General features: G+C 54.6%; 2 protein-coding genes across 4 annotated transcripts in view; one reads left to right on the top strand and one right to left on the bottom strand.

Annotated features, from left to right (window-relative positions):
* FAM204A (family with sequence similarity 204 member A) overlaps positions 1–8,174 on the top strand; it is a 60,936-nt gene extending 52,762 nt beyond the window's left edge. The window contains exon 7 of the mRNA XM_083149937.1: positions 7,642–8,174. Within this exon, the coding sequence (XP_083006063.1) occupies positions 7,642–7,693 (52 nt within the window). The 3' untranslated portion in view covers positions 7,694–8,174. The remainder of the gene's footprint in view (positions 1–7,641) is intronic.
* LOC146009500 (uncharacterized) overlaps positions 1–14,620 on the bottom strand; it is a 274,590-nt gene that overhangs the window by 4,261 nt on the left and 255,709 nt on the right. For 2 of the 3 annotated variants that reach the window (XM_083149936.1, XM_083149933.1), the window contains 2 exons: positions 14,221–14,310; positions 12,546–13,528 (listed from right to left, as the gene is read on the bottom strand). In XM_083149936.1, coding sequence (XP_083006062.1) covers positions 13,443–13,528; positions 14,221–14,310 — 176 coding nt within the window. In that variant the 3' untranslated portion in view covers positions 12,546–13,442. Of the gene's footprint in view, positions 1–12,545; positions 13,529–14,220; positions 14,311–14,620 lie in introns of those variants that run through there. The other variant, XM_083149935.1, reaches the window with a different exon arrangement.

Genomic DNA, 14,620 nt, shown 5'->3' on the forward strand with positions numbered 1-14,620 from the left:
AGGGATCAGGATTCCGTACCCACCCCGGGAGTGACACAGAATCGGGGACCTCCTACAAGTGCATCCATTGAGGTGCGGACTCTGCGTAACAGTACGAGGGTTAGGGATCAGGATTCCGTACCGACCCAAGGAGTGACACAGAATCGGGGACCTCCCGCGAGTGCGTCCATTGAGGTGCGGACTCTGTGTAACAGTATGAGGGTTAGGGATCAGGATTCCGTACCCACCCCGGGAGTGACACAGAATCTGGGACCTTTCGCGAGCGCGTCCATTGAGGTGCGGACTCTGTAACAGTATGAAGGTTAGGGATCAGGGTTCCGTACCCACCCCGGGAGTGACACAGAATCGGGGACCTCCTGCAAACGCGTTCATTGAGGTGCAGACTCTGCGTAACAGTATGAGGGTTAGGGATCAGGATTCTGTACCCACCCCGGGAGTGACACAGAATCGGGGACCTCCTACAAGTGCATCCATTGAGGTGCGGACTCTGCGTAACAGTACGAGGGTTAGGGATCAGGATTCCGTACCCACCCCGGGAGTGACACAGAATCGGGGACCTCCTACGAGCGCGTCCATTGAGGTGCGGACTCTGTGTAACAGTATGAGGGTTAGGGATCAGGATTCCGTACCCACCTCAGGAATGACACAGAATCTGGGACCTCCCGCGAGCGCGTCCATTGAGGTGCGGACTCTGTAACAGTACGAGGGTTAGGGATCAGGATTCCGTACCCACCCCGGGAGTGACACAGAATCGGGGACCTCCTGCGAGTGCGTCCATTGAGGTGCGGACTCTGCGTAACAGTACGAGGGTTAGGGGTCAGGATTCCGTACCCACCCCGGGAGTAACACAGAATCTGGGACCTCCTGCGAGCGCGTCCATTGAGGTGCAGACTCTGTGTAACAACAGTATGATTGTTAGGGATCAGGATTCCGTACCCACCCCAGGAGTGACACAGAATTGGGGACCTCCTGCGAGCGCGTCCATTGAGGTGCGGACTCTGCGTAACAGTATGAGGGTTAGGGATCAGGGTTCCGTACCCACCCCGGGAGTGACACAGAATCGGGGACCTCCTGCGAGCGCGTCCATTGAGGTGCAGACTCTGTGTAACAGTATGATTGTTAGGGATCAGGATTCCGTACCCACCCCAGGAGTGACACAGAATCTGGGACCTTTCGCGAGCGCGTCCATTGAGGTGCGGACTCTGTAACAGTATGATTGTTAGGGTTCAGGATTCTGTACCCACCCCAGGAGTGACACCGAATCGGGGACCTCCCGCGAGCGCGTCCATTGAGGTGCGGACTCTGTGTAACAGTATGAGGGTTAGGGATCAGGATTCCGTACCCACCGCGGGAGTGACACAGAATCGGGGACCTCCCGCGAGCGCGTCCATTGAGGTGCGGACTCTGTGTAACAGTATGATTGTTAGGGATCAGGATTCCGTACCCACCCCGGGAGTGACACAGAATCTGGGACCTTTCGCGAGCGCGTCCATTGAGGTGCGGACTCTGTAACAGTATGAGGGTTAGGGATCAGGGTTCCGTACCCACCCCGGGAGTGACACAGAATCGGGGACCTCCTGCGAGCGCGTCCATTGAGGTGCAGACTCTGCGTAACAGTATGAGGGTTAGGGATCAGGATTCCGTACCCACCCCGGGAGTGACACAGAATCGGGGACCTCCTACAAGTGCATCCATTGAGGTGCGGACTCTGCGTAACAGTACGAGGGTTAGGGATCAGGATTCCGTACCGACCCAAGGAGTGACACAGAATCGGGGACCTCCCGCGAGTGCGTCCATTGAGGTGCGGACTCTGTGTAACAGTATGAGGGTTAGGGATCAGGATTCCGTACCCACCCCGGGAGTGACACAGAATCTGGGACCTTTCGCGAGCGCGTCCATTGAGGTGCGGACTCTGTAACAGTATGAAGGTTAGGGATCAGGGTTCCGTACCCACCCCGGGAGTGACACAGAATCGGGGACCTCCTGCAAACGCGTTCATTGAGGTGCAGACTCTGCGTAACAGTATGAGGGTTAGGGATCAGGATTCTGTACCCACCCCGGGAGTGACACAGAATCGGGGACCTCCTACAAGTGCATCCATTGAGGTGCGGACTCTGCGTAACAGTACGAGGGTTAGGGATCAGGATTCCGTACCCACCCCGGGAGTGACACAGAATCGGGGACCTCCTACGAGCGCGTCCATTGAGGTGCGGACTCTGTGTAACAGTATGAGGGTTAGGGATCAGGATTCCGTACCCACCTCAGGAATGACACAGAATCTGGGACCTCCCGCGAGCGCGTCCATTGAGGTGCGGACTCTGTAACAGTACGAGGGTTAGGGATCAGGATTCCGTACCCACCCCGGGAGTGACACAGAATCGGGGACCTCCTGCGAGTGCGTCCATTGAGGTGCGGACTCTGCGTAACAGTACGAGGGTTAGGGGTCAGGATTCCGTACCCACCCCGGGAGTAACACAGAATCTGGGACCTCCTGCGAGCGCGTCCATTGAGGTGCGGACTCTGTGTAACAACAGTATGATTGTTAGGGATCAGGATTCCGTACCCACCCCAGGAGTGACACAGAATTGGGGACCTCCTGCGAGCGCGTCCATCGAGGTGCGGACTCTGTGTAACAGTATGAGGGTTAGGGATCAGGGTTCCGTACCCACCCCGGGAGTGACACAGAATCGGGGACCTCCTGCGAGCGCGTCCACTGAGGTTTAGACTCTGCGTAACAGTATGAGGGTTAGGGATCAGGATTCCGTACCCGCCTCGGGAGTGACGCAGAATCGGGGACCTCCTGCGAGTGCGTCCATTGAGGTGCGGACTCTGCGTAACAGTACGAGGGTTAGGGGTCAGGATTCCGTACCCACCCCGGGAGTAACACAGAATCTGGGACCTCCTGCGAGCGCGTCCATTGAGGTGCGGACTCTGTGTAACAACAGTATGATTGTTAGGGATCAGGATTCCGTACCCACCCCAGGAGTGACACAGAATTGGGGACCTCCTGCGAGCGCGTCCATCGAGGTGCGGACTCTGTGTAACAGTACGAGGGTTAGGGATCAGGATTCCGTACCCACCTCGGGAGTGACGCAGAATCGGGGACCTCCTGCGAGTGCGTCCATTGAGGTGCGGACTCTGCGTAACAGTACGAGGGTTAGGGGTCAGGATTCCGTACCCACCCCGGGAGTAACACAGAATCTGGGACCTCCTGCGAGCGCGTCCATTGAGGTGCGGACTCTGTGTAACAACAGTATGATTGTTAGGGATCAGGATTCCGTACCCACCCCAGGAGTGACACAGAATTGGGGACCTCCTGCGAGCGCGTCCATCGAGGTGCGGACTCTGCGTAACAGTACGAGGGTTAGGGGTCAGGATTCCGTACCCACCCCGGGAGTAACACAGAATCTGGGACCTCCTGCGAGCGCGTCCATTGAGGTGCGGACTCTGTGTAACAACAGTATGATTGTTAGGGATCAGGATTCCGTACCCACCCCAGGAGTGACACAGAATTGGGGACCTCCTGCGAGCGCGTCCATTGAGGTGCGGACTCTGTGTAACAGTACGAGGGTTAGGGATCAGGGTTCCGTACCCACCCCGGGAGTGACACAGAATCGGGGACCTCCTGCGAGCGCGTCCACTGAGGTTTAGACTCTGCGTAACAGTATGAGGGTTAGGGATCAGGATTCCGTACCCGCCTCGGGAGTGACGCAGAATCGGGGACCTCCCGCGAGCGTGTCCATTGAGGTGCGGACTCTGTGTAACAACAGTATGATTGTTAGGGGTTGGGATCATTTGGTCTATTGCATTATGGTCGAAAGTCATTAGGTTGAATCCATTAGGTCGACATGCTAAAAGGTCGACATGACTCTAGGTCGACATGGGAAAAGGTCGACATGATTCTAGGTCGAAAGGTCATTAGTTCGATAGGTCATTAGTTCGACAAGGTCATTAGTTCGACATTGTCTATGTCGACATTCACAAGGTCCACATGGGGTTTTCCACTGTTTTTTTACCTTTTTTTACCTTTTTAACACAGTCGACATGGACACAGTTTAAAGTGCACTGCATTCCCTCGCTGCGCTCGCTATGCGTCGGGCACGGTGCCTCGCTGCGCTCGGCACACTATTTTATTCTCCCACCACGCCCTAGTGGATGGTAGGGCATGAAATACCGCCTGTCGGCACATGTTGGCTCAAAAAACAGTGAAAAACTCCATGTCGATGTCGACCTTGTGAATGTCGACATAGACAATGTCGAACTAATGACCTTTCGAACTAGAATCATGTCGACCTTTTCCCATGTCGACCTAGAGTCATGTCGACCTTTTAGCATGTCGACCTAATGGATTCGACCTAATGACTGTCGACCATAATGCAGTAGACCAAATGACCGCATCCCATTGTTAGGGATCAGGATTCCGTACCCATCCCAGGAGTGACACAGAATTGGGGACCTCCTGCGAGCGCATCCATTGAGGTGCGGACTCTGCGTAACAGTATGAGGGTCAGGATTCCGCACCTGCCTCGGGAGTGACACAGAATCTGGGACCTCCCGCGAGCGCGTCCATTGAGGTGCGGACTCTGTGTAACAGTATGAGGGTTAGGGATCAGGGTTCCGTACCCACCCCGGGAGTGACACAGAATCTGGGACCTCCCGCGAGCGCGTCCATTGAGGTGCGGACTCTGTGTAACAGTATGAGGGTTAGGGGTCAGGATTCCGCACCTGCCTTGGGAGTGACACAGAATCTGGGACCTCCCGCGAGCGCGTCCATTGAGGTGCGGACTCTGTGTAACAGTATGAGGGTTAGGGATCAGGGTTCCGTACCCACCCCGGGAGTGACACAGAATCGGGGACCTCCTGCGAGCGCGTCCACTGAGGTGCAGACTCTGCGTAACAGTATGAGGGTTAGGGATCAGGATTCCGTACCCACCCCGGGAGTGACACAGAATCGGGGACCTCCCGCGAGCGCGTCCATTGAGGTGCGGACTCTGTGTAACAGTATGATTGTTAGGGATCAGGATTCCGTACCCACCCCGGGAGTGACTCGGAATCGGGGACCTCCCGCGAGCGCGTCCATTGAGGTGCGGACTCTGTGTAACAGTATGATTGTTAGGGATCAGGATTCCGTACCCACCCCGGGAGTGACACAGAATCTGGGACCTTTCGCGAGCGCGTCCATTGAGGTGCGGATTTTGTAACAGTATGATTGTTAGGGATCAGGATTCTGTACCCACCCCAGGAGTGACACAGAATCGGGGACCTCCCGCGAGCGCGTCCATTGAGGTGCGGACTCTGCGTAACAGTACGAGGGTTAGGGATCAGGATTCCGTACCCACCCCGGGAGTGACACGGAATCGGGGACCTCCCACGAGCGCGTCTATTGAGGTGCGGACTCTGTGTAACAGTATGAGGGTTAGGGATCAGGATTCCATACCAACCTCAGGAGTGACACAGAATCTGGGACCTCCCGCGAGCGCGTCCATTGAGGTGCGGACTCTGTGTAACAGTATGATTGTTAGGGATCAGGATTCTGTACCCACCCCAGGAGTGACACAGAATCGGAAACCTCCCGCGAGCGCGTCCATTGAGGTGCGGACTCTGTGTAACAGTATGAGGGTTAGGGATCAGGATTCTGTACCCACCCCGAGAGTAACACAGAATCTGGGACCTCCCGGGAGCGCGTCCATTGAGGTGCGGACTCTGCGTAACAATACGATTGTTAGGGATCAGGATTCCGTACCCACCCCGGGAGTGACTCAGAATCGGGGACCTCCTGCGAGCGCATCCATTGAGGTGCGGACTCTGTGTAACAGTATGATTGTTAGGGATCAGGATTCTGTACCCACCCCAGGAGTGACACAGAATCGGGGACCTCCCGCGAGCGCGTCCATTGAGGTGCGGACTCTGTGTAACAACAGTATGATTGTTAGGGATCAGGATTCCGTACCCACCCCAGGAGTGACACAGAATTGGGGACCTCCTGCGAGCGCGTCCATTGAGGTGCGGACTCTGCGTAACAGTATGAGGGTTAGGGGTCAGGATTCCGCACCTGCCTCGGGAGTGACACAGAATCTGGGACCTCCCGTGAGCGCGTTCATTGAGGTGCGGACTCTGTGTAACAGTATGAGGGTTAGGGATCAGGATTCCGTACCCACCCCGGGAGTGACACAGAATCAGGGACCTCCTGCGAGCGCGTCCACTGAGGTGCAGACTCTGCGTAACAGTATGAGGGTTAGGGATCAGGATTCCGTACCCGCCTCGGGAGAGACGCAGAATCGGGGACCTCCCGCGAGCACGTCCATTGAGGTGCGGACTCTGCGTAACAGTATCAGGGTTAGGGGTCAGGATTCCGCACCTGCCTCGGGAGTGACACAGAATCTGGGACCTCCCGCGAGCGCGTCCATTGAGGTGCGGACTCTGTGTAACAGTATGAGGGTTAGGGATCAGGGTTCCGTACCCACCCCGGGAGTGACACAGAATCCGGGACCTCCTGCGAGCGCGTCCACTGAGGTGCAGACTCTGCGTAACAGTATGAGGGTTAGGGATCAGGATTCCGTACCCACCGCGGGAGTGACACAGAATCGGGGACCTCCCGCGAGCGCGTCCATTGAGGTGCGGACTCTGTGTAACAGTATGATTGTTAGGGATCAGGATTCCGTACCCACCCCGGGAGTGACACAGAATCTGGAACCTTTCGCGAGCGCGTCCATTGAGGTGCGGACTCTGCGTAACAGTACGAGGGTTAGGGATCAGGATTCCGTACCCACCCCAGGAGTGACACAGAATCGGGGACCTCCTACAAGTGCATCCATTGAGGTGCGGACTCTGCGTAACAGTACGAGGGTTAGGGATCAGGATTCCGTACCCACCCCGGGAGTGACACAGAATCGGGGACCTCCCACGAGCGCGTCTATTGAGGTGCGGACTCTGTGTAACAGTATGATTGTTAGGGATCAGGATTCTGTACCCACCCCAGGAGTGACACAGAATCGGGGACCTCCCGCGAGCGCGTCCATTGAGGTGCGGACTCTGCGTAACAGTATGAGGGTTAGGGGTCAGGATTCCGCACCTGCCTCGGGAGTGACACAGAATCTGGGACCTCCCGCGAGCGCGTCCATTGAGGTGCGGACTCTGTAACAGTATGATTGTTAGGGATCAGGATTCTGTACCCACCCCAGGAGTGACACAGAATCGGGGACCTCCCGCGAGCGCGTCCATTGAGGTGCGGACTCTGTGTAACAGTATGAGGGTTAGGGATCAGGATTCCGTACCCACCCCGGGAGTGACACAGAATCTGGGACCTCCCGCGAGCGCGTCCATTGAGGTGCGGACTCTGTGTAACAGTATGAGGGTTAGGGATCAGGATTCCGTACCCACCCCGGGAGTGACACAGAATCGGGGACCTCCCGCAAGCACGTCCATTAAGTTGCGGACTCTGTAACAGTACGAGGGTTAGGGATCAGGATTCCGTACCCACCCCGGGAGTGACACAGAATCGGGGACCTCCTGCGAGTGCGTCCATTGAGGTGCGGACTCAGTGTAACATTTTAGATAACCTTCTGATTAACCACGTATGTGTAAGTTCTGGGTATATATATATAGATATATACATATATAGTTTTACCTTTGTCTTTTCAGGTTTGAGGCCAAGAAAAGATGGGAAACGAAAAGTAACATGGGGTATATGTAGCGGACGCTGAGGTGCGTATTCCTGGGTCCTAGTAATACTGGAGATCTGCACAAACATTTGGGTGCGGCTACAGAAAGACTGTGTACAATGTGATCACATTACCGGCCCACAGAAAGACTGGTACTTACGGTACTGGCCTCACGCAGTGGGCGTGGCATCGATATAAGTGGGTGTGGCCTTGCTGACATTTGCTGCGTGCAGGATATATTATTGTATGGTCCATGCACAATGATTATTTAGCATCCGCCATGTTTATATTATACCACGGTATGGAAAGCGCTGCTTGTGGGCCAGCTTCCAGTGATGCCTCAACGTCCCCTATCAATAGGCGTGATGTCACCTGGCGCAGAAGGTACAGCAGCGAGGAGACCGCAACAGACAATGGTAAACTCTCAGACGTTTATTTAATTCCATAAGAAATCCATCATTATTATTATTTTGGCTTCAATTCTACAATAAAATGTATTTTTACATGAAATCAGATTCTGATGTTTTGTGTATTATAATCCGCCTATCTATAGCTTCTGCCGTCAGGGCCGCGGTTGTGTAACCGCACCAATCTCATACATGTGACACACCTCTCTCCCCCTTAACCTTCCGCGTGGTGAATAAGCCCCAGCCGCAGGACCAGACCTCTCTGATAGACCTTTCCGCTTATAAATTACCACACTACACTATACAATGACATTTTGCGTCAGTAATGTGTATAATGTATTATTATGGTTAGCCCTGGTGCATGGATGATAAATAATCCCTCTCGTCTGTTCTATGTGGTGGGATATAAATGTAACATTGCTGTAACGTACCTGTCCTATGTCTACAAGAGGCTGCAGGGGCGGAATTGCCCCGGGGGTAGTCTTCAGCTTCCTGGCCATCCCCATAGACAGACATCCTCTGCTAATGGTGCTATCTGTGCTGTAATTAGGTGTAATTATAGATCAGGCAGAAGCTGACGTCTGGTTCCTGTAACATAAATCTCCACATGGGCTGCGTGTCTCTCTATGTAGCCGATAATCTCTGCATGTGCTGCGCCTCTCTCTATGTAGCCGACAATGTCTGCCTGTCTCTATGTAGCCGACAATGTCTGCCTGTCTCTATGTAGCCAATAATCTCTGCATGTGCTGCAGCTGGGCTGCACCTCTCTCTCTCTCTCTCTCTCTCTCTCTCTCTCTCTCTCTCTCTGTAGCCGATAATCTCTGCATGTGCTGCGTGTCTCGCTATGTAGCCGATAATCACTGCATGGGCTGCACCTCTCTCTCTCTGTAGCCGATAATCTCTGCATGTGCTGCTGCTGGGCTGCACCTCTCTCTGTAGCCGATAATCTCTGCATGTGCTGCTGCTGGGCTGCACCTCTCTCTCTCTGTAGCCGATAATCTCTGCATGTGCTGCTGCTGGGCTGCACCTCTCTCTCTGTAGCCGATAATCTCTGCATGTGCTGCGTGTCTCGCTATGTAGCCGATAATCACTGCATGGGCTGCACCTCTCTCTCTCTGTAGCCGATAATCTCTGCATGTGCTGCTGCTGGGCTGCACCTCTCTCTGTAGCCGATAATCTCTGCATATGCTGCTGCTGGGCTGCACCTCTCTCTCTCTGTAGCCGATAATCTCTGCATGTGCTGCTGCTGGGCTGCACCTCTCTCTCTCTCTCTGTAGCCGATAATCTCTGAATGTGCTGCTGCTGGCCTGCACCTCTCTCTGTAGCTGATAATCTCTGCATATGCTGCTGCTGGGCTGCACCTCTCTCTCTTTCTCTCTCTAGCCAATAATCTCTGCATGTGCTGCTGCTGGGCTGCACCTCTCTCTCTGTAGTAGATAATCTCTGCATGTGCTGCTGGGCTGCACCTCTCTCTCTGTAGCCGATAATCTCTGCATGTGCTGCTGCTGGGCTCCGTGTCTCTCTATGTAGCCGATAATCTCTGCATGTGCTGCTGGGCTGCACCTCTCTCTCTCTCTGTAGCCAATAATCTCTGCATATGCTGCTGCTGGGCTGCACCTCTCTCTCTCTGTAGCCGATAATCTCTGCATGTGCTGCTGCTGGGCTGCACCTCTCTTTCTCTGTAGCCAATAATCTCTGCATATGCTGCTGCTGGGCTGCACCTCTCTCTATGTAGCCGATAATGTCTGCATGTGCTGCACGTCTCTCTATGTAGTCGATAATCTCTGCATGTGCTGCTGGGCTGCACCTCTCTCTCTCTCTGTAGCCGATAATCTCTGCATGTGCTGCTGCTGCTGGGCTGCACCTTTCTCTGTAGCCAATAATCTCTGCATATGCTGCACCTCTCTCTCTCTGTAGCCGATAATCTCTGCATGTGCTGCTGGGCTGCACCTCTCTCTCTCTGTAGCCGATAATCTCTGCATGTGCTGCTGCTGGGCTGCACCTCTCTTTCTCTGTAGCCAATAATCTCTGCATATGCTGCTGCTGGGCTGCACCTCTCTCTCTGTAGCCGATAATCTCTGCATGTGCTGCTGCTGGGCTGCGTGTCTCTCTATGTAGCTGATAATGTCTGCATGTGCTGCTAAGCTGTGTATCTCTCTATGTAGCCGATAATGTCTGCATGTGCTGCTGGGCTGTGTGTGTCTCTCTCTATGTAGCCGATAATGTCTGCATGTGCTGCACGTCTCTCTATGTAGTCGATAATCTCTGCATGTACTGCTGGGCTGCACCTCTCTTTCTCTGTAGCCGATAATCTCTGCATGTGCTGCTGGGCTGCACCTCTCTCTCTCTGTAGCCGATAATCTCTGCATGTGCTGCTGCTGGGCTGCACCTCTCTTTCTCTGTAGCCAATAATCTCTGCATATGCTGCTGCTGGGCTGCACCTCTCTCTATGTAGCCGATAATGTCTGCATGTGCTGCACGTCTCTCTATGTAGTCGATAATCTCTGCATGTGCTGCTGGGCTGCACCTCTCTCTCTCTCTGTAGCCGATAATCTCTGCATGTGCTGCTGCTGCTGGGCTGCACCTTTCTCTGTAGCCAATAATCTCTGCATATGCTGCTGCTGGGCTGCACCTCTCTCTCTCTGTAGCCGATAATCTCTGCATGTGCTGCTGGGCTGCACCTCTCTTTCTCTGTAGCCAATAATCTCTGCATATGCTGCTGCTGGGCTGCACCTCTCTCTCTGTAGCCGATAATCTCTGCATGTGCTGCTGCTGGGCTGCGTGTCTCTCTATGCAGCTGATAATGTCTGCATGTGCTGCTGGGCTGCGTATCTCTCTATGTAGCCGATAATGTCTGCATGTGCTGCTGGGCTGTGTGTCTCTCTCTATGTAGCCGATAATGTCTGCATGTGCTGCTGGGCTGCACCTCTCTTTCTCTGTAGCCGATAATCTCTGCATGTGCTGCTGGGCTGCACCTCTCTCTCTCTCTGTAGCCAATAATCTCTGCATATGCTGCTGCTGGGCTGCACCTCTCTCTCTGTAGCCGATAATCTCTGCATGTGCTGCTGCTGGGCTGCACCTCTCTCTGTAGCCAATAATCTCTGCATATGCTGCTGCTGGGCTGCACCTCTCTCTCTCTGTAGCTGATAATCTCTGCATGTGCTGCTGCTGGGCTGCACCTTTAATCTCTGCATGTGCTGCTGCTGGGCTGCACCTCTCTCTCTCTGTAACTGATAATCTCTGCATGTGCTGCTTCTGGGCTGCACCTCTCTCTGTAGTAGATAATCTCTGCATGTGCTGCTGGGCTGCACCTCTCTCTCTCTGTAGCCGATAATCTCTGCATGTGTTGCACCTCTCTCTCTCTGTAGCCGATAATCTCTGCATGTGCTGCTGCTGGGCTGCACCCTCTCTCTGTAGCCAATAATCTCTGCATGTGCTGCTGCTGGGCTGCACCTCTCTCTGTAGCCGATAATCTCTGCATGTGCTGCTGCTGGGCTGCACCTCTCTCTCTCTCTGTAGCCGATAATGTCTGCATGTGCTGCTGGGCTGCACCTCTCTCTCTCTGTAGCCGATAATGTCTGCATGTGCTGCTGCTGGGCTGCGCGTCTCTCTATGTAGCCGATAATGTCTGCATGTGCTGCGCATCTCTCTATGTAGCAGATAATCTCTGCCTGTCTGCTGCTGTGCTGCACGTCTCTCTCTGTAGCCGATAAGATCTGCATGTGCTGCTGCTGGGCCGCGCGTCTCTCTATGTAGCCGATATTCTCTGCATGTGCTGCTGCTGGGCTGCGCCTCTCTATGTAGTCGATAATCTCTGCATGTGCGCTGGGCTGCGTGTCTCTATGTAGTCGATAATCTCTGCATTTGGTGTTGGGCTGCACCTCTCTCTCTCTCTCTCTGTAGCCAATAATCTCTGCATATGCTGCTGCTGGGCTGCACCTCTCTCTCTGTAGCCGATAATCTCTGCATGTGCTGCTGCTGGGCTGCACCTCTCTCTGTAGCCAATAATCTCTGCATATGCTGCTGCTGGGCTGCACCTCTCTCTCTCTGTAGCTGATAATCTCTGCATGTGCTGCTGCTGGGCTGCACCTTTAATCTCTGCATGTGCTGCTGCTGGGCTGCACCTCTCTCTCTCTGTAACTGATAATCTCTGCATGTGCTGCTTCTGGGCTGCACCTCTCTCTGTAGTAGATAATCTCTGCATGTGCTGCTGGGCTGCACCTCTCTCTCTCTGTAGCCGATAATCTCTGCATGTGTTGCACCTCTCTCTCTCTGTAGCCGATAATCTCTGCATGTGCTGCTGCTGGGCTGCACCTCTCTCTGTAGCCGATAATCTCTGCATGTGCTGCTGCTGGGCTGCACCTCTCTCTGTAGCCGATAATCTCTGCATGTGCTGCTGCTGGGCTGCACCTCTCTCTGTAGCCGATAATCTCTGCATGTGCTGCTGCTGGGCTGCACCTCTCTCTCTCTCTGTAGCCGATAATGTCTGCATGTGCTGCTGGGCTGCACCTCTCTCTCTCTGTAGCCGATAATGTCTGCATGTGCTGCTGCTGGGCTGCGCGTCTCTCTATGTAGCAGATAATCTCTGCCTGTCTGCTGCTGTGCTGCACGTCTCTCTCTGTAGCCGATAAGATCTGCATGTGCTGCTGCTGGGCCGCGCGTCTCTCTATGTAGCCGATATTCTCTGCATGTGCTGCTGCTGGGCTGCGCCTCTCTATGTAGTCGATAATCTCTGCATGTGCGCTGGGCTGCGTGTCTCTATGTAGTCGATAATCTCTGCATGTGCTGCTCCTCTATGTATCTGATATGCAGTCACTATATGCCTCTGCGCAGTCCTGTGCTATTACATAGTAGGATCCCAGAGCAAGTGAAGCGTTTGCTGTGGGACTAGGAGACCGTTCTCCCACAGATGTTTAGGCCTCTCCTAGGTCCCGAGGTGCAGGCCCTGGAGACCTCACACCTGGCACCCATACTTCCCAATGGGGGTAACTGCAAATAGCGGGTTTATCCTTGGAATAGCTTCAGAGCTGCTGGGCCTAATGGTAATAAGTTTGGCGCTCTCTCTGGAGCTCAGGACTGGGTCAGCTGCGACCCACACATTGTGGCGGTTACTCACACAGCCCACTGTGGACATCGGGGGGAACATGGTCTTGTCCCGAGGTTGCGGTGTGTGCAGTGGGACATCTGTATGTATGGGGATAGACCTAGTACAGGTCCTGAACATCTGGCATGCTGGAACGTCCTCTCCGGGTGATAATAGTGAGGATGCTGTTGCATTGTTCTCCAGCTGGTTGTAGCATCTCCTCTAGGATCTCTGCGTCCTCTCAGTCCAGGAAAGATGGCCGCACAATGAGAACAGTGCGGAGGGACCTGATCATTGTCTGCTGCTCTGGAGAATTGCGAGTACATTGCGGAGAATTTGCAGGTCGCTGATTTCAGTCTCTTCGCCGACTTCACTTCCTGCAAAGATTTTATTACGCTACGTTGTTATACAGCTGTTTATTCTCGCATATGTGGTAATGAGTGTCAGATAAGTTCAGTCATAGGTCTGTGTGTGATGACGAGTCACCCCGTGCCCTCCGTCCGCAGCAATGTGCAATGCACTGTATGGCTGCACATGTTTATGAGCATGTGCAGAATGACCTCCATATTGTAGTGCCGGACAACACCTCCCCGCGCGGCTGCTCTGGTGCCGGGCAACACCTCCCCGCGCGGCTGCTCTGGTGCCGGGCAACACCTCCCCGCGCGGCTGCTCTAGTGCCGGACAACACCTCCCCGCGCGGCTGCTCTAGTGCCGGACAACACCTCCCCGCGCGGCTGCTCTAGTGCCGGGCGCGCTCCTCCCCGCGCGGCTGCTCTAGTGCCGGGCAACAGCTCCCCGCGTGGCTGCTCTGGTGGCGGGCGCGCTCCTCCCCGCGCGGCTGCTCTAGTGGCGCGCAACACCTCCCCGCGTGGCTGCTCTGGTGCCGGGCAACACCTCCCCGCGCGGCTGCTCTGGTGCCGGGCAACACCTCCCCGCGCGGCTGCTCTAGTGCCGGGCGCGCTCCTCCCCGCGCGGCTGCTCTGGTGCCGGGCGCGCTCCTCCCCGCGCGGCTGCTCTGGTGCCGGGCGCGCTCCTCCCCGCACTTCCGATGCACATCTGTATCCCTGACCTGTCAGTATAGGAGAATGGGTGTTCTCTTCCATCCCATGGAGAATGTGCAGCTGCGGTTTGTCTCTCTGGAGCTGACATGCTGCTATCTCTGAAACTGGACACTAAGGAAAATGCAGAGAGAGGGGAGAAGGGGAGGGGGGTTCATATAGAATATCTCATTCCTGTCATATACAATAGCTGCTAATCCTGGATCTTGGCAAAAGAAGTTACCTACGGTGATGGTAAAAACACCCATATATACATACAACAATATTGGGCAGAGGTCGCTATAGGTGCAGCTAATGATACAATATCAGTGCATCTGTAACATCTGCCGACTTCGTTCTTTGGGAGGGAAAACTTTCTTGAAGTTTGTTATAGATGCAGGTGACGGCGTGGTCACCGAGGGGTCGTGGTTA

The sequence above is a fragment of the Crinia signifera genome, chromosome 6, assembly GCF_055691185.1.
Source record: "Crinia signifera chromosome 6, ASM5569118v1, whole genome shotgun sequence".
Taxonomy (NCBI): Eukaryota; Metazoa; Chordata; class Amphibia; order Anura; family Myobatrachidae; genus Crinia; species Crinia signifera.